At 40.8% G+C, this 18,348-nt stretch overlaps 1 protein-coding gene across 1 annotated transcript in view; it reads right to left on the bottom strand.

The window, feature by feature from the left end:
* Positions 1-4,968: 4,968 nt before the first annotated feature.
* LOC134585858 (sulfotransferase 6B1-like) overlaps positions 4,969-18,348 on the bottom strand; it is a 36,234-nt gene continuing 22,854 nt past the window's right edge. Inside the window, exons 5-7 of the mRNA XM_063441334.1 lie at positions 13,470-13,564; positions 6,682-6,838; positions 4,969-5,417 (exon numbers count right to left, since the gene is read on the bottom strand). Of these exons, the coding sequence (XP_063297404.1) occupies positions 5,287-5,417; positions 6,682-6,838; positions 13,470-13,564 (383 nt within the window). The 3' untranslated portion in view covers positions 4,969-5,286. The remainder of the gene's footprint in view (positions 5,418-6,681; positions 6,839-13,469; positions 13,565-18,348) is intronic.

The following is an 18,348-nucleotide window of genomic DNA, read 5'->3' as shown; positions in this document are numbered from 1 at the left end:
GACTTCTGTATTTACAGCCCTCAAGACCGGACCGGCCCTATATCTCCTTCCAGGAGAAGAGATAGACTGCGCTGGATGTGGCTCTAGACCATTGGAAAACTGCAGCCTCTGCAAGAGGTGCTTAGCACTGGTTGTGGGAGAATCAGAGTTCCAACAATCTCCCTAAGCTTCTACCTCAACCCAGGATATAGCCTCGTGGATCAAGCAGGCAGTAGCCAAAGGTACTGCAGAATCACACAGAGGCAAGTGTCCTTTATGTAAATATCCACAAGTAGATCCTGATTCCTCAGAGGAAGAATTCGGACAAGATTCAGGATCCCTGGATCTAAAACATATGTCTTCTAGTGAAGATGAATATTCCTGTCCACTAGACTCCAAGGCTAAAGAACATCTGATTACTCTGGTAAGAAGAATGCTGGAATTACCTGATGAGGTCCTAGAAACCTCAGCCGCGGACAGACATTTGGGGATCTCAGTAGAAGGAAACCTTCATTTCTGGTGCATAAATCTATTAAGGATCCTATAAGCAATGAGTGGAAGAACGCAGAAAAAAGATTTTCTCTTCAAAGCAGACTTCCTAAGCTATACCCATCCGAGAAGGGGATTCCAGGCTGTGGACCTCTAATCCTAAGGTGGATGCCTCAGTTATCAAAGTGGCAAAGCGCTTTATTCTTCCTATTGATTGTAATGCTTTCCTAAGGGACCCAATTGAAAAAAGAATAGATGCAGACCCCTCAAAGTGTTTTTTGGCAGCTGGTATGGGATGTTACCCTGCAGTTTCTATTTCTGACATGTCCAGAGCCCTAAGATTATATGAATCCTGGACATAGAAGAGGTTTTGGATAAAGGTGTTAGTAGACAACATATAGCAGATTCATTAAGGGAGGTCAGATTTGCCAGTGAATGGCTTTTAGAAGCTTCCACAGACATGATCAAGGTCATGTCGAAGGTTATGGACTTCTCGGTAGCAGCCAGAAGAGCTCTATGGCTAAGATTGTGGGGTGCTGTTCCCTACCATTCTCAGGAGAGGTGTTATTTGGAAAAACCCAGTGAAGAAGCTATCAAGAAGGCACTGGACGTCAAGCAAGTATTTCTTTCCCAAGATAAAAGACCAAGAAGACTGCCACTAGAATGTTTCTCTTATAGAGAACACCCTGCCTATAGAGAGAGTAGGGCATACAGACCTGGTCGAGAATACTACAGACCAGCCTCTTGGAGAAGTGGTCAAACCAGCAAGTCCATTAGAGGAAAATCTATGGCCTCTTCCTTTCATTTTAACAAGCAATTCTGAAGGAGACTGGCTAATATCAGTGGATCTCAAAGACCCATACTATTACCATATTCCAATAGCTTTTCATCACCAGAGATTCCTCAGATTCTGCATAGATGAACAACATTTCCAGTTTCAATTGGAAATTCAGTTGCGATTTGGGATCAGCACAGCCCCAATGACCTTCTCAAAGGTACTGGTAACTGTTATTGCATTACTCAGAAAGAAGGTAGTGGCAGTATTCCATTATCTCAACGATATTCTGATAGTCGCTCCAGAGAATGAGATTCTACTGAGACATCGCTTAATAGTACTACAGACATTTTAGCTGGTTGATCAACTACCAGAGAAGTCAACTTCTTCCTTCCAGGAAATTAGTATTTTTAGGAGCCAACTTCAACATCATATCAGCAGGGGTTTCTCTGGCTCACAACAGAAAATTTAATCTTCTCTCACACATCCGAGAATTCCAAGCCAAAATATTGTCTACAACAATGAAGTTTATGAGGATCATAAGCTCCCTTTCATCCACGATAGGCCTAGTCAGATGGGCTCAGTGGAACCTCCGTCCTCTGCAGAAATACTTCCCAGAGAAGTTCAAAGCCAGCTCTCAGGAATGGGAGAAGAAGCTTTCCATTCCATGGTATATCAAGTGGTCCCTCAATTGTTGGCTTTCTTGGGAGAACCTTTCCAGGGGATTTCCTGTAAGGGAGATAGACTGGATAATAATTACTACGGACGCCAGTCAAGACAGATGGGGAGCACATCTGGAAGACCACTTTGTTCAAGCATTGTTGCCCCTTCACACTCGTCACACACACACAAGACACACATACATACAAAAACACATACATGCATACAGACACACATACACACATTCAAACAGACAGATACATACAGACAGATACACACACACACACACACACACACACACAGATAAACAAACACATACATATACAAAATGTTTAAGTTCCCTCCTGTTTCTTACCTTTTAGGTGCAGGATGGTGACTTTCCCTGGGGTCCAGTGGTGGCTCAGGTTGATGGGGGGCAGAGTTCCCACTCTGACTCCCTCCTCTGCTTCCTCCCGCGCGGGCTCTGTGTGATTGCTGGGAGGAGTGACCGGGTCAGTCAATTCATCCCAGTGTGTGATGTCATCACAGGGGTCCCGGTCGTGCTGTTAAAGCGCCGCAGTGTTGACCTAGCCCCCTGAAAATCCATACCCATTGGGTAGGTAGATTTAAATTTGTTAACCTTTCTTCATAGCTGATATGTTCCATTCCTTTTATTAATTTTGTAGCCCGCCTCTGCACTTTTTCTAGTGCCATAATATCCTTCTTTAGAACAGGTGCCCAAAATTGCACAGCATATTCAATATGTGGTCTTACCAGTGATTTATAAAGAGGCAAAATGATATTCTCGTCCCGAGAATGAATGCTCTTTTTCATGCATGACAATACCTTTCTGGCCTTGGCCACTGCTGATTGACATTGCACATTGTTGCATAGTTTGTTGTCTATAACAATTCCCAAGTCCTTTTCGTGTGTTGTTATCCCTTATTCGCTTCCATTAAGGGTATACGTTGCTTGTGTATTCTTTACGCCGAAGTGCAGAACTTTGCATTTTTCAATATCTTGCTCACATTGTTATTTTATAGAGTTTTGTGTCATCTGCAAGCACTGAAACATAACTTTCAATGCCGTCTTCAAGATAATTTATAAACATGTTAAATAGAAAGGGTCCCAGAACAGACCCCAGAGGGACACCACTTGCCACCTCTGTCCAGCTTGAACATTTACCATTAATGACAACTCTTTGTACTCTGTTTTTAAGCCAATGTTCTACCCAAGAACAAGCATTTTCATCTAATTTCCTTGAGTTTGAACACTAATCTAGTGTGTGGAACTGTATCAAATGCCTTGGCAAAATCCAAATAGATCACATCCACTGCAACACCCTGATCTATACTTCTACTTACTTCGTAGAACGCAATCAAGATTATTATTTTATTTTAATTTAAATCCATCTTAGCCTCCCTACCTTTGGGGGAGCTGGGTAAATGTTTTACCTGGGGTCCAGTGGGGCTCTTGGCTGGGCTGTTTGTGCAAAAAGGCAGACGGGAGGCCAGTTGAGGTCCAGGCGGACGTCATATTCCGGCTTCCGGTATCACTCTGCGGCGCGCAAGGGAGCTGAGCAGGGAGAGCTCATAAATCAGCGCTCCCTCGACGTCCGCCTGGACCTCAACTAACCACCTGCACCAAGGCTAACAAGGCAGTTAGGGGCGGCGTTTTTTGACAATCCCTGAAAAGTGCCACCCAAGGCAAATACCTTGCTTGCCTCGTGGCAAATACAGCGCTGGTCTGTCCTTTTTTTTTTTTTTTTTTATTATTCTTTATTTTTGTCGTGCAGGTGAGTACATCTGTCCTTTTTTAAGAACTGCTTGATTGGTGGACTGATGGTCAAGGCTCTGTATATGGCCGATTCTGCTAACGTGCCTATATGGCTTTTAGTATGCTACATGGACCTTGTACAGCACTTTTGAACCTGACTGTTATTATCTTTTCCTTACACCTGTCGTTCGTTTTTCTATATTTTATTTTAAAGGGACACTCTAGTCACCAGAACAACTACAGCTTAATGTAATTGTTTTAGTGAGTATAATCCTTGCCTTCATGCATTTTAATGCAAACACTGCCTTTTCAGTGAATTGGACAAGTAAGGATTGATGTTACAGTCTCATATGACTTCTTTATATAACATCATAGTGTTCCTGTTCTTCGTACTACTATTACATCCTGTCCCCCCAAAAACGTTTTTTAATCACGTTGTTTCCAACTCAGATGCTCTTTCGGCATTGCTCACCTCTCCTCCCCCACTGTCACGGCATTGTAGAGAAGCATGGGGACCTGCTTTCTACGCACACATTAAAATGTTCCCGTAGGAAAGCATTGAAACAATGCTTTCTACTTAGACCTTGTCATCAGTTCCACTACTGGCTGTTATACTGACAGCTACTAGAGAATGACTTAACCCTGCAATGTAAACATTGCGTTTTCTAAAAAATTGTAATGTTCTACATAGCAGGTTTCAGGGGACAGGGACACGGCAACCGGACCACTTAACTGAGAAGAAGTGGTCTAGGTGGCTATGGTGTTTCTTTAATAAAAAAAAAAAGAATACCATAACCCTGTTGGAACTGCTCCGAGGTGATCAGCAGACCTCTACTGCTATGGACACATAGTTCTTTCCATGCACCATGCCCCAAGTACTTGGGGCCAATCAATGAGAGACCATACAAGGGATTCAGTTCAGAAATGTCTGATGTTTATTAAACAGAGCAAGTTTAGAAGGCAAACAAAACTTATAAGGCAAACAAAATAAGGGGATGTCTAAGGGGAGTATCATTAATTACCAATCAAATATTGACAACTATTAACAAACAACTTGAATAGGCTTGTGCAAACAGCATAAAATGGACATATAACCATTTAGTAATCTAAAACTTATCTAGGGGACATTAATGGGAGGGGTCTTCCTAGAACAGAGGAGGGTCATGTGCAAAACTAAGTATGAGATGTTCCTACAATGTACCAGGTTGTTAGTCTTTGATTCATCATAACAACATTTAACCCTTTCACACTATGTAAAATAGTATTCCGTGTGGATTTTTTTTTTGCACCTTTTGGCATGAGTTTTTTTATTCAATGGGGCTGAATTCAAATATCAAAGCATTAGAATGAGCACAAAAAATTAAAAAATAAAATCCAATCCAGAGGTGTGAAAATAGTAGGAATGAATCTTTATTTGCTTAATTTTCCAATAAGCTAAACATTATTAGGTTAATTATTCATTGAGAAATATGTGGATTTTAAAGGTAATTATTTATGGTCTGTAATTGAGGGATTATTTGTAAACTGTGAATGCAACTCTGAATCAGTAAAATAAGCTAACATAATTTAGTGTGTAATCTTTACTAAGGCAGTAGGCAAAATCTAACCTTGCTGGTGTCTGGATAATTCTAGAACTTGCAGTATTTATTATAATTTAGCTTCTTTCCCACTTTTGTTCCTGCAAGACGTTCCTCAAACTTTGCGTCCATCTCTCTGCTCTGTTCTTCAGTGAAAAGGCTCCTCCAGTCCCCTATCTCCCCTTTAAGGACAGGAAAAGAGATCAGAGATAACATTATTTCCATTTTAACTAGGTTTTATGCTTTGTGACATTACAGGAGCCAAGTGGAGGTCCAATCAAAGACTTCTTATAGAGAAGCTTTAGATCAGATCACTGAACTACCTCAGAGTGCATGTGCCGCTCTGAACTCCTGAAGGGAGAGGGAGTGGGGAGGGAAAGGAGAAATATATAGAGTCAGAATATATGCACAGAATTCACATTCAAGTGTGCTGGGGGTGTAACAAGCCCTGGAATACAATTGCAAATGACTCTGGATGTGCAATGTTCCAAGCAGAAACACTCCACATCCAGACTCCTACCTCCATAACCCCTACAAAAAGAGAAAGTGGTTATGGTGGTTTGCGAAACCCTTGAACTAATGTGATGCATGTAATGACTACCCAATAGAGATGGTATAAATAATTACAGCATGGTAAGGGTTCATATTGCCTATGAGGTGAACTGTGTCTTGGAAGGTAAATCATGTTGGTGTTGAGACAATACCATGAAATAGGATAGCAATTAAGGCATGTTTTAATTTCCCATTTATAAACCAAATTCTGTAGAGGGATTTACTAATCTGATTCCTGTTAACTGAGGTCCAGTAATAATTTTTGGAATTTACCAGATAAGCTGTCAGAGAGAGACTGACAAACAACACCAAACGTGTAATGTACCGTATATTAAAAGTTTAATTAAGGGTCGATCACTAAAAGTTTGGAAGTAATTTTAGATACTATTTTAGGTTTGTGGGGCAATATGTCTGAAATATATGCATGGTCTCAAATGAATTATCTGAATTCACCAAGATGATCTGGCCTTCTAACAAATGATCAGAAGCATCTTTACATAGGTATATACAGAATTGTACATTTTCAGCCCGGTTATGGAGTACATTAACTGCCGCTCATAAAACTACAATTCCTGCCTCCACCCAGGAGGGCCAGGTCAGAACCAGACATGAGCAAGGACATGGATATAACCCTGGTAGTACAGTGCAGTGTGTAGTATTAGGGTTACCTGTAATTCAGAGATATCATGAATTTTCACTTGCTAGTGGAAAGTGGAAATGTAATTTTAAGCTCTGTATGCATATGTAATGTATTTATTAAGATATAATAAATATTAATTTCAAAAGTCTCCAAAATATCTGCAGATTTATCTTAATTGGAATATGCATTTTTTTGTATAGCAATGGAAGATGTAAATAATCAGACCCAATAAAATATATTTTTGAGATACTTACCTTTTCGGAACATTAAATCACCAAATTCACCATGAGTTTCATTGGATTTTTCCTTCATTGATTTAAAAGTAGTCTTATTTTCAATTTTGTTAATTTGTTCATTTGTCAAATGGAGTCCAAAGAATTTACATATTTTCTTCAGTTGTTTAGCAAAATCCTATTTGAAATAATAAAATAATGCATTTTAATAATATTTTAATAAGAAATTACATTAGTTCAGTGGTATTGTGTTAAAGGGTATATTCTCATTGTGTGTGTTTTACTACTAAAAACATTATGGAGTTTGCTTTCTATTTCAACAATATCCAAAAGGATAGATGCTTAGAAACATGTAGATATGCTAGTAGTTAAAGTGGAACTTACACAATTGAAGAGTGCAGTGAAAATAACCTGTAACTTGTATTACATATTTTTTTCAACATATATTAAAGATTTAGCATATATTAAAGATTTTATCACAATCTAGCCATAGCCAGAGTATATAGCGCAAATGAGGAGAAAAACAGAAACATTGTTTGTTGATTGTTTTATTGTACCAACTAAGGAGAAAAAAATATTGACACTATAGGAAATACAGGAAATAAATTAAAATCAAGCCATTAAATAAATTAAAAAAAAACACATAACCAACTAAACAGTTACTCAAAGTGGCATCAGTGAGGGCACAGATTAAAAAGTTTTACCCCCTATTATTTTGGGTTTAGAAATAGCTAATTCCTTAACCGCCACCCAATATTTCAGATGGTTTCACATTGCCTGGGTATAATTTTAGCTAATTTTGTATATAAATTGGAATGAAAGGCCTAGAAATATTCACTACTTCAACTCTAACAGGGCTATTTATTAAGGTGAGAATTCAAAGTGAATTTAAAATGTAAGATGAAAATTTAACAGTTCCTGTCTGGAATATCTCTTATGCAAATATTGCATCCAAAATGGATATAACTGTAAGATAAGAGCAATATAGAAATAGAGGAAAGATATTTAGGCTGAAAGGAGAATTTATTTTTCTTCCTTGTAATCGGTTAAGTTGTAAATAGCAGATTCTTCATACAATTTATCAAAGGGGTAATAAAAAAATACCTATATCTTCTATAAGTCAGTTTCTCAAAAATATTTAAAAAGACAAACCACTACCAAAATCCCCCCCAAAAAGAGAGATAACAGAACCAAAATAGTTAACCTCCTGCACGGGGCTCAAACATCCAATACATCTCTGGCTTTATTATCAAAAGACTCCAAAAAGGCGTTTGACAGGGTGTACTGACCCTATCTGTTTACAGCGATGTAGGCACAGGGGCTTGGGGCGAAGTATTGCACCTGGGTTAGGGCTTTGTATACTGGCCCCTCCGCTACTGTAGGAGTTAACGGCAGAGACTCAAGGCCATTTACGATAGGGAACGGCACCCGGCAAGGATGCCCGATATCCTCTTACTTTTCATCTTCTCCCTGGAACCACTACTCCAGGCCATCAGATCCAACAATAATATACATGGTTATAAACATAAGAGACAGGAGATTAAAGTATCAGCCTTTGCCGACTACATATTTGTCTCAATTGTACCAACTAAGGAGAAAAAAATATTGACACTATAGGAAATACAGGGAATAAATTAAAATCAAGCCATTACATACAAAAAAAAAACATAACCAACTAAACAGTTACTCAAAGTGGCAACAGTGAGGGAATAGATTAAAACTTTTACCCCCTCTTATTTTGGGTTTAGAAATAGCTAATTCCTTAACCGCTACCCAATATTTCAGATAGTTTCACATTGCCTGGGTATAATTTTAGCTAATTTTGTATATAAATTCCAGCAGGTTGTTTAAGAACGGCACAGGTTTAGCTCCCTGTCGAACTATAAAATAAACATTGACAAGTGTGAGGTGCTTGGTGTAGGGTCCCGAACGCAGTTACAACTGAAATCTTCCAGACTTTAGGGATACACATCACACAGACATTATCAGGCCTATCCAGAGCAAATGATTCCCCCCTCCTGGAGCAAGTGAAACAGGACCTCCTAGGGTGTGACCCCCCAAACTTGTCAATGACAGGGAGGATCAGTGTCTTAAAGGTGATGGTTCTACCAAAGATATTGTATATTTTCCAGATGCTACGCATCCATGTTCCGAGATTATTCTTTAATTCTATGAAAAGCCTGTTCACATCCTATGTTTGGCGGACTCGACATCCCCGCATCTTAAGAGAGGTGGACTGGGATTACCCCATGTTTATCACGATTATATCACAGCACTTATGGTACTCTTGAGAGAGTGGAAAGATAGGAAGTCCCCCAGAGCCTGGTATCGTTGGAACAGGGATTTGCCATGGCCCCTTTGGAGACCCTACCATGGCAAACTTGCCAAATAAATAAGATAGTGCAACCCTCTCACCCCTTTCTGCGCCACATCCCCCATACATGGAGGAAAATCAGGACGCCCCCACTATCCCTGTTAGCAAACAATCCAGATTTCCAACAAGGAACCGGAGGGGAATTGATTAGACGTCCTGGGGACCTGTAACACAATAATAGGCTCTATGGTCTCGGCTCTGATAGATCCGAAAAAAGATAGTGCCCAAGCATCCCTATTAGAAGTAATGCTTTACTCCCAGCTGTCCATTTACTTTAAGAAACACATACTACCAACCTTGGAAGAGAGGGATTTAATTCCCTTTGAGAAGTCTTGCACTCTATGTAACAGAATGCACCAACTCCTAGCATTTTTCTAATACCTGATACAGAAAAACTCCCAGGAGAACACTTCCCCAGCATATTGGGCAAAATGGTGCTCTATACTAAAAATACAGTTAACTCACAAAGACTGGGAATACATTATGGGACAGCTAATGAAATACTTTATTAGTACTGCCAATAGGGAGATGTTCTATAGGAGGGTAGCGATGTGGTACAGAACACCCTCATTTCTACATGCACATTTTCCCAGTGTGAGTGACAGGTGCTGGAGATGTATGAGGGAAGAAGGCACGGTATATCACATATGGTGTCAGTGTTCCATTGTGCGCCCCTTCTGGGCACAAGTACTAGAGGTAATTAAAATAATTTTCCCAAGTATACCAACTATGACCCCCTCACAGGTATTACTAGGCTGGCCCAACTCAACAAAAATTATGAACAACCAGAAACTTGTATGGTTCTTGATAGGGGAGCTGAATGCCCTGATACCTGGTTCATGGCGTAAAATTGAACTACTCTCCATCGCCCAATGGATAAACCGGGTAGAGGAGGTGAGGGGCATAGAGGAACTCCACTGGTCCACCAGGGGCCTTCACCCGAAATATATGGGTATATTGCAGCCCTGGATAGCACACTGGAACTCTGCTAGGGAAAGCAAGAAGAGGGTGGAACAGGGGGACAAGAGAGAGATTTAGGCAAACAAAGAAGTAAGAATACATGAGGCCTGAGGGACCACTGGGATGAGACACTGGTATAAGTGGGACTGATAGCAACTGAGACTTGCCATTATGAGCCACTTGGAGCAAAGGGTTTTTGTGTTTTCCATTTGTGCAGTGGCCAGTACGAACGTGTTAGTGTTTCTATCACTTTTAATGTATTATTTGTCTACCGTACATTGCAATAACTGGAATAATTGGATGAAGGTTTTATCTCTGTCAGATGTACATGTATACATTGTCCAAGCACGTACACCATATGCAGGTCCCTTAAGAACATAGTGACCAGCTGGTGATACCGCCCTGATAAGTTGATATCCAGACAACAGACATGTAACCACATAGGATTTGGTATATCATTTATACAACACGGTCTGTGTGAAAAGACATATTATGAAAGGTCTTACTGTTTGCAGAGTAACTATATATCCTGTAATACTCTCTGCCAGAAGAAGTGGTTTTATCTGAGTCCATACAGATGTTCAAACAGCTACTAGATGCATGCTTGCAAAAACAGAATATTCAAGGATATAATCTTTCAATGTAGGGTAATAACTGCTTGATCCAAGGATAAATCTGACTGCCATTCTGGGGCCAAGAAGGAATTTCTTTTCCTAGCTTGTTGCAAAATTGGAAGTGTTTCAAACTGTTTTTTTTTTTTGCCTTCTTTTGGATCAACAGCAAAAAAGAAATGTGAGGAATTCTGAACTTAATGGAAGCAAGTCTCTTTTCAGCTATGTAACTATGTAACTATATTATCCATTTATGTGCATTAAAAACAAATTATACAAAAAAAAATTATGCATTTTTCAGTGGGAGTTTCTCTAAAAACAGCTTGCAAAAGTGGCAGATCTTTTCTCCTCTTCTTCCCCAGCCCAGAATTTCTGTGGCTGTTTTTTTCAAATCACAGAATTACCCGTCCTAATGCACCTCAATGAGAAATCTTTACAAGACAGATGCACTGGGCAATTGCTGCCTCTTGAGTTTAGCGCCACTGAGCTAACCTAACTAGGAAGTAACAAGACTGTCTCACTGACAGCCAGGGTTGTGTAACCAGGTTAATATAAAAAAGTGTCAACTTCAGTTGAAATCTGCTCTTCTTTTGTAAAATAAAAAAGGGGACACACTCTACACACAAAACATTTCAGCACACTAAAGTGCCCTCATTTTTTTTTACAATTATTAGACTATACACCAGCTTATATAATGGTGCTCTAACCTCTATATTTTCAGCCAAACATATATATAATAAACAGATGAAGTTACCCTATGTAGCGGCCTATTTGCTAGTAGCTGGGATGTCGCCACCAAGATCAGCTTTCCCCTTTGTGTTTTTAACCCAAGTGTATTTAGCTCAGTTATTATAGCGAATATTGCTGTCCCACCAAAACACTTGCCAAGACTTAGTGAAGGGTGAATAAGAACTGGTTTATTGGGACAAACACTTTTTTATACCTGGGACCCCAGCAAGGGGTCACCAGGAAAACACTAGTTATTGCACAACATCTGGCGAATAGGTATTTGTACCTGACCAGGTAATTCTATCAACGGCCAGACACCTTGGCACCTAATAAAATGAATACTCAAAAACTCAGGTTTCCATGCCCGCATCCCCAAACAGTCCGAAAAGTGCTCAGATCGCACATGTCTAGCCCGGGTTAGCTGGATGTCAAGTTTTGACCAGTCCGCAACCATTCTCCAATCCAGTGCAAAGTTCCACAGTGCTTGGTGAGAAGTCATGGGCACCTAAAATTAAGGCGCTTTCCGAAGGTACATGGAGCTCCCTCAAGTCCAGGTTGTCATCGATGCCTCACCACCTCCTCTATCATCCTTCAAAATATGGTTTAGTTAATCTGTTTAGTGACTCTGTTTGGCTGTTTGGTTACTCTGGGACCGAGAGTGCCCTTGACAATTTTTTATATAACTGTGGCACTCCGCTTCAGAGTTCCCGAGAGTTTGTTGGTTGCTCCCGGTCAGGTGCGTTGTGTCTCTATGAGTTTCCTCCCGGCTGTGATGACTCTGGGGAAATAGTGCGATAGGCTGTGAGGTATGGGCTGGAGAGGTAAGTATAGTAATGATTGTCCTTGGTAGAGGAAGGTGGAGGTTGGAAACCATGTACAAGTCCTAGGTGACCAGGCAGTCTGTCACACCCTATTATTTACGGGAAAGGCAGGTAAAATAACCCTAGTTTGATTACCTCAGCTAAAGTAAGCCTACAATACCCCAACAACTGACTACTAATAGTATGCAAATATCTATGTTGATAGACAAACAAACCTAGCAGAAGAAGATGAAATTATATTAATAATCTAACTGCTTGTATCACTATAAATTCAGTACAGTGTTAAGGAGCCAAGATTACCTCTGCTATACAAAGTCAGTCATACTGTCAGGATTCCTCCATATTATCTCGGAATTCCTCCATGTTGATTTCAGCCAGATCGGCATTACCCGTGTGACTTCCAGGTTTCGACGATCAGCAGTCTCCGCCCATGCGTTTGACATCACGCGCTTTCCTTCAAAAGCAAGCCGCGATTGCATCCAAATTGCAAAATCAATGTGTTTTGTGTGTGTTTTCTCTCGCATATTTGCTACTTTGTTGCCGATTTACTGACAGAGCTTTCTAATTGATTTCCTGTGTACCGAACCTCTCTCGTTTGATCCTGACGACACTCTACTCTTCACTCCCTGACTTCACCTTGGATTCCTGCCTCTCTCCACATACCAGAAGGAACCATAATCCACAGTATTCTGGAAGGACTCTCATGCTCATCACCCAATGCAAGATAAGTTCTCCAGTTATTGGGATTAACAATTGGTTCTTACCTGAAGTTATTTGAGAAGGATAAGGGAATACTAAATCTGTCCTCTGGGATTTCTATTTGCATATTCTAATTGAAAGTCTCATAAGTCAATTACTCATTCATCATTTGTGTTATTCATTTTTATTGGAGTCTAAAGAACTATAACCACTACTTAACCACGATCTGCCTTATTTCCAACTTCTGTTTTCTTTTTCAAAAGGACTGTATTATTCCCTACAACAGGAATCACATCACCTTCTCTGTCAAACTCTATATTGAAGTCTATGGACTATATTGCTAATTAAAGGACACTATATAACCCTTAGATCCCCCCACCCTCAGGGTCCCCCTCCCGCTGGGCAAAAGGGGTTAAAACCCCTTCTGCCACTTACCTTTATCCAGCGCCGGGCTCCCTCAGCGCTGGTGACCTCTCCTCCCCTGCCGACGTCAGCTCCCGAGTGGAGTGGAATGCGCATGCTCGGCAAGATTTGCATGCTCATTCAAACAGTCCATAGGAAAGCATTTCTCCTGGCATTCATGTGGTGTTAAAGGATCTGCTGCTCATGTCTTACCTCTTTTATTTCTTCGAATGTGACTGCCATTATATTTTCTTCATCTATGTGCTCATTCCAGGATAAAGCATGATCAAAGTAAGATCCATAGCATACTAAAAAAACAAACAAGAGAGATTTATTGAAAATTGAAAGAATTCATACTTTCACCACTGCAAGTTTTAATGCATAGATTTTTGTTTTTTTGACCCAAACATTCTGCTGTCAGTTTAATATTTATTTAGAGAATATATCAATAACAATCTGATTAAATCAAAAGCCCTATAAAAAATTTTTTATTTTTTTTGAAGGAACATTTTATTTGTAAAATTAGGTTTTTATCCTACTAGAGGAATTCTTTAAAGGCTTTCATTATGCAATGTCCTATATAGTGCAGGTGATTGGTGTGACTGCTGTATATCATCATTATGCATTTGTACATAAATGCTTTTTTAAATCATAAAGAAAAAAAAAGACACCTGAATCTTGCCTGTAAGCCTTTGAAACTTGAACCACACTGCTGCGGCCTACTGGGACTGAAAGCTGGGGAGAGGAGGCCGATCTTATCGCTTTTAAAACCTCCATTTGGTTCAGCTGTGATACTACTCTCCTCTCCCCCTCCCTCTGGACCGGCGAGGGATATCCCGGTCACTACTGAACATACTAGGGCAATTAGCACTGCTCCTACCTTTTGCTACACATAGACAACCGGCAGAACTTCAGGTGCACTAAGCCACAAGATGGTAACTGCCTCCTTGCTAGACACCCAGCGTCTGCGCCCATCTCAAGTGCCTCAATGCGGCTCAGTGGAATCTTCTTTGCAGCGCTTGGATGATGTCTTTCAACGCTTCTGGCTGAGAATCCTGGAGAGTGAGCAGGCTACCCTGGCTTAGTGGGAAATCACTCCTGAAAGAAATATGCAGCTAGAGCGGAGCGGGCCTCCTTGGGGCAAAATGCACAAGCAAGCGTATACTTACTCAGCTTTGTGTCCATCCGGGCCGAGAGCCCCTCAAGGCACTGCCTCCAAGCATCAACCACTGAAGTAAAGGATCACCTGCCGAAAACGGCACACACCATCTAGACCCTCTGTGTACCATCGAAGGAGGAAGGACTTGGTTCCAGTGAATACCATAAAGTCCATGGAATAGTGATGTTGGCCCTCACTCAGGCCTGTGGCGGGAGAAGAGCCCTGAATTTCCGCACCTCTGCCACAACTCACCTGAACTCTCCTGTATATGCTCCACTCCTGCCGTTGGTGGGGATTGGCTGATCCAGATACTGGGATTGCAGCTTGAGACCCACTCCAATGATGGCAGTTGCCGTGTCATCTGATTTATGAATGGTCTTAATGCTTTAAAATATGCTTTTCTGCTTGCCCTTGTGTAAATATATTTTGTTTTTATTTTATTTTTCTCCTACCCATGATTCAATAGGATTTTTCATTACTGTAATGTTGGGGTGCCCCAGAGTCCAGTGGTCTCATAACGCTGTCTGATAATCTACAGTTTATGCAATATTTGATTTTTACCTTTGTATCTCGTGTTACTCAGCCTACTACAATGTACCACTATTTGACACCACTCAGGTTTTCCTGTGCTTAGATTCGGCCTGTTAGCTTGATACAACTCTCTGTGTATTCTTTAACCTCTAAAAAATTGTAAGTATATAGCACAGACTAGGATTTTACATCTTCCTTAATAGTGTATGCAGGAACAGTGTTTATCTTGTTTAATTTGTTTAATTAATTAGAATTTTACAAAAAGTGCAACAATTTTGACATGCCATTAATTGTACTGTATTTGCGAAATCTTCTATTATTTCTATCCCTGTGGACTTGTCATTCTAAGCCTGTTTGTTAATCACTGCACTACAAAAAATAAAGAATATTTTATTTAAAAAAAGGGGGAATACATTCATTCTGCAGTACAGATATGTTAACCCTTTATTTCAGAGGCGTGGGGTGGGGGGGAGTAATCTAAAATTATGTTACAACACTCCAGCTTTACACCTAAAAGTATTAATGCATTTGGCTGCCATGTTCCTTTAAAATTAGAATATGAGCACCATAACCACTTCAGCACAATATGGTTGTTATAGTGCCATTGCACCCCTCCATATAAGTAGTCAAACCTTTTTGCTGCCTCTCCCTTACTCACAGCCACATAATACTGTGGGTTCTTTGGAGCATTGTATTTTCTTAGTATACCTTGACCTCCTTGACATTAAAATGCACAGTAATAATTTTTCTTTAATATATTTCCAATCTAGCAATATAATATCTCCTTAAGGATGAAAGCAATTGTCCAGGTTCTGACCAAGTCAAACCCTAGAATTTGCACTGTCTATTCAACAGTAATTTACCTCTTTCATATTAAGTACACCCACACTTATTATATACAGGGCCGGACTAAGAGCACAGTGGGCCTGGTGCTGACAATTATGATGGGCCTAATTACAGAATCTTATCGACCCAAAACACTAAAACAGTCATACCTCCCAAGCGTCATGTATCTGATGGAGATGGTGCTGGAGGGAAACTCATAGGATGCAGCTATAAGAAAACACATACTCTATGCTAATTTCTCTCTAATTTATGCTTTCATCTTTCAAGTAAATCCATAACCCCTAACAGCAGTGTCAAGTGAAGCAGGAAGTCAATGGGCAGGGTAAAAGGGTGTGCCACTGGTGCGAATCACGTGACAAGACCTGCCAAAAGGGGTGAACATACCCAAAAAGGGGCATGTTTTTCCAAAGAATTGGAAGGTCAGCCTGGTATGAATGCATGTCAGGCTGCCTGCCAATCCTGCAGGCTGTCCAACTAAGGGCATACTATGCAGGCAGTACCTTGAGCTTGACATAAATGCGTCTAATGATGCGCTCATTTCATGCTTGGACTGTCCCCTAGCACTCGCTGGTCCACTAATCTCCTTACCTTCTTACTAGCAGGCAGAAGTTCCTGGTATATAGTCTGAGACAGAGAAAAGGTGTATGTAGTGAGTGTAGAAGAAAGGGGACATGCCACAGTGTTAGAGAGATCAACATCTGCATTACCTAAACTAATTTTAATGTCAGCCAGTCCACACAAGTTTTGTTCCCATACATCCCTCTTAAGCTTCCAAACTTCCAACATGGGAACATAGTGTCTCCGTGTCCCAATGTCTCAGTGTCTCCCAATGTCTCTATGTCTCACAGCGTCCCCATGTGTCTCAGCATCCCCATGTGTTCCAGTGTCCCCTAGTGTCTCAGTGTCCCCATGTTTTCCAGTGTCCTCAAGTGTCTCAGTGTCCCCAGGTCTCCCAGTGTCTGTGTCCCCATGTGTCCTAGTGTCTCAGTGTCCCCATGTGTCCCCTAGTGTCTCAGTGTCCCCTAGTGTCTCAGTGTCCCCATGTGTCTCAGTGTTCCCAGGTCTCCCAGTGTCTGTGTCCTAGTGTCTCAGTGTCCCCTAGTGTCTGTGTCCCCATGTGTCCCCTAGTGTCTGTGTCCCCTAGTGTCTCAGTGTCCCCATATGTCCCCTAATGTCTCAGTGTCCCCATGTGTCCCCTAGTGTCTCAGTGTCCCCATGTGTCCCTGCTGCCTTTCCCCCCATCCCTCACTTACCTGAGCTGTAGAGCTGCTGTCTGGACTGTCTGGACCACGGATCAGTGAGTAGTAGAGAGAGGCAGGGATATGCTGTAACTTCCTATCCCTGCCTCTCTCCACACACAGTGACCCCTACTGGCCGGTGCTAGTATTGCAGAGTAATCTCCATTTATTCTGAGAAAATTACCTGCATTTGTATTGCCGGTATTACTGCAATACCGGCACGGCCAGGCAGCCTCAAATACCGGCTGTGCCAGTAAAAAAACAGTCAGGTGGCAAACCTAAGAGTAAATGGGCCTATTCCATGGGCCTGGGCCTGGAGCTGCAGCTCCATCAGCCCCTATGTAAATCCGGCCCTGATTATATATAGTTTTGTTTGGGAGAAATACAGCTTTTATTTCACATCAAATATTTATATATGAAACATAATGTAATATGAATAAAATCTAAAAAAGTGTGAGAACTTTTATTTTCCAAGTTCTGCATGGCATTTTAACTGTGAATGTCATAATACTGTTGGCTTTTACTGCAATAAAATACACAAATCTGTATGTTGTGATGTCCCACGAGTACAGCGATGCTCCCCATTCACAGGTTTCACAGTGTTTTAGAAATATACAAGCAGTACTGGATTTGTCATAGGGCCACAACCTCAGAGCTGTAGGTAGGAGAGGGGCAGTGGGGCTGCTGGAGTGAGGTTTCTAGTTTAACTGATCCTTCTTCCCCCCCAGTTAGGGGGTAATCCTACCACAACCACCATATTTTTCTCTATTGAAGAACTGTATCTTCATCGGCAGTTACCTGCCTTATACATGTAATCCTAATTTAAGCAGCAGTCACTCCACTTGGGGTAGAGTTCACAGAGGGAACCCATGGAGTCAAGTACATGTCCCTAGTGGGACTTAGGCCTACTAGTAAGCCATCCTTTTTAATTCTAAAATCAATCCATAGTCTTGCTACACCTCAATATCGTTGGTTTCTATGTATTGTGCTAATCACTAATCGACTGACATTATGGACCCCTGTTTTTAAACATATCTGTAAATTATAACAACAATAAAGAATTTAAAAAAAATATGATTACTTTTTTTTTTTTAAATTCTTTATTTTGTTCGTGCATGAGTTGAACATGTGAAATTGCACTGCCACAACGGCTGGTGCAACCAGGTTTGTATTCACGTTTAAACATATGACATTAAAGAGAAATCATTGCACTTTTTTTTTTTTTTTTTGATCGATAAGTACAAAGGGTTTTGTCTGTAGCTTCATATATATTATGCTAGACAATGAAAGACAGAATCCCAGATTACATATACGTTCT

The sequence above is a fragment of the Pelobates fuscus genome, chromosome 2 (genome assembly GCF_036172605.1).
Source record: "Pelobates fuscus isolate aPelFus1 chromosome 2, aPelFus1.pri, whole genome shotgun sequence".
Classification (NCBI taxonomy): Eukaryota; Metazoa; Chordata; class Amphibia; order Anura; family Pelobatidae; genus Pelobates; species Pelobates fuscus.
Note: the sequence above shows the minus strand (reverse complement) of the source record. Positions and strands in the feature narration are given on the sequence as shown.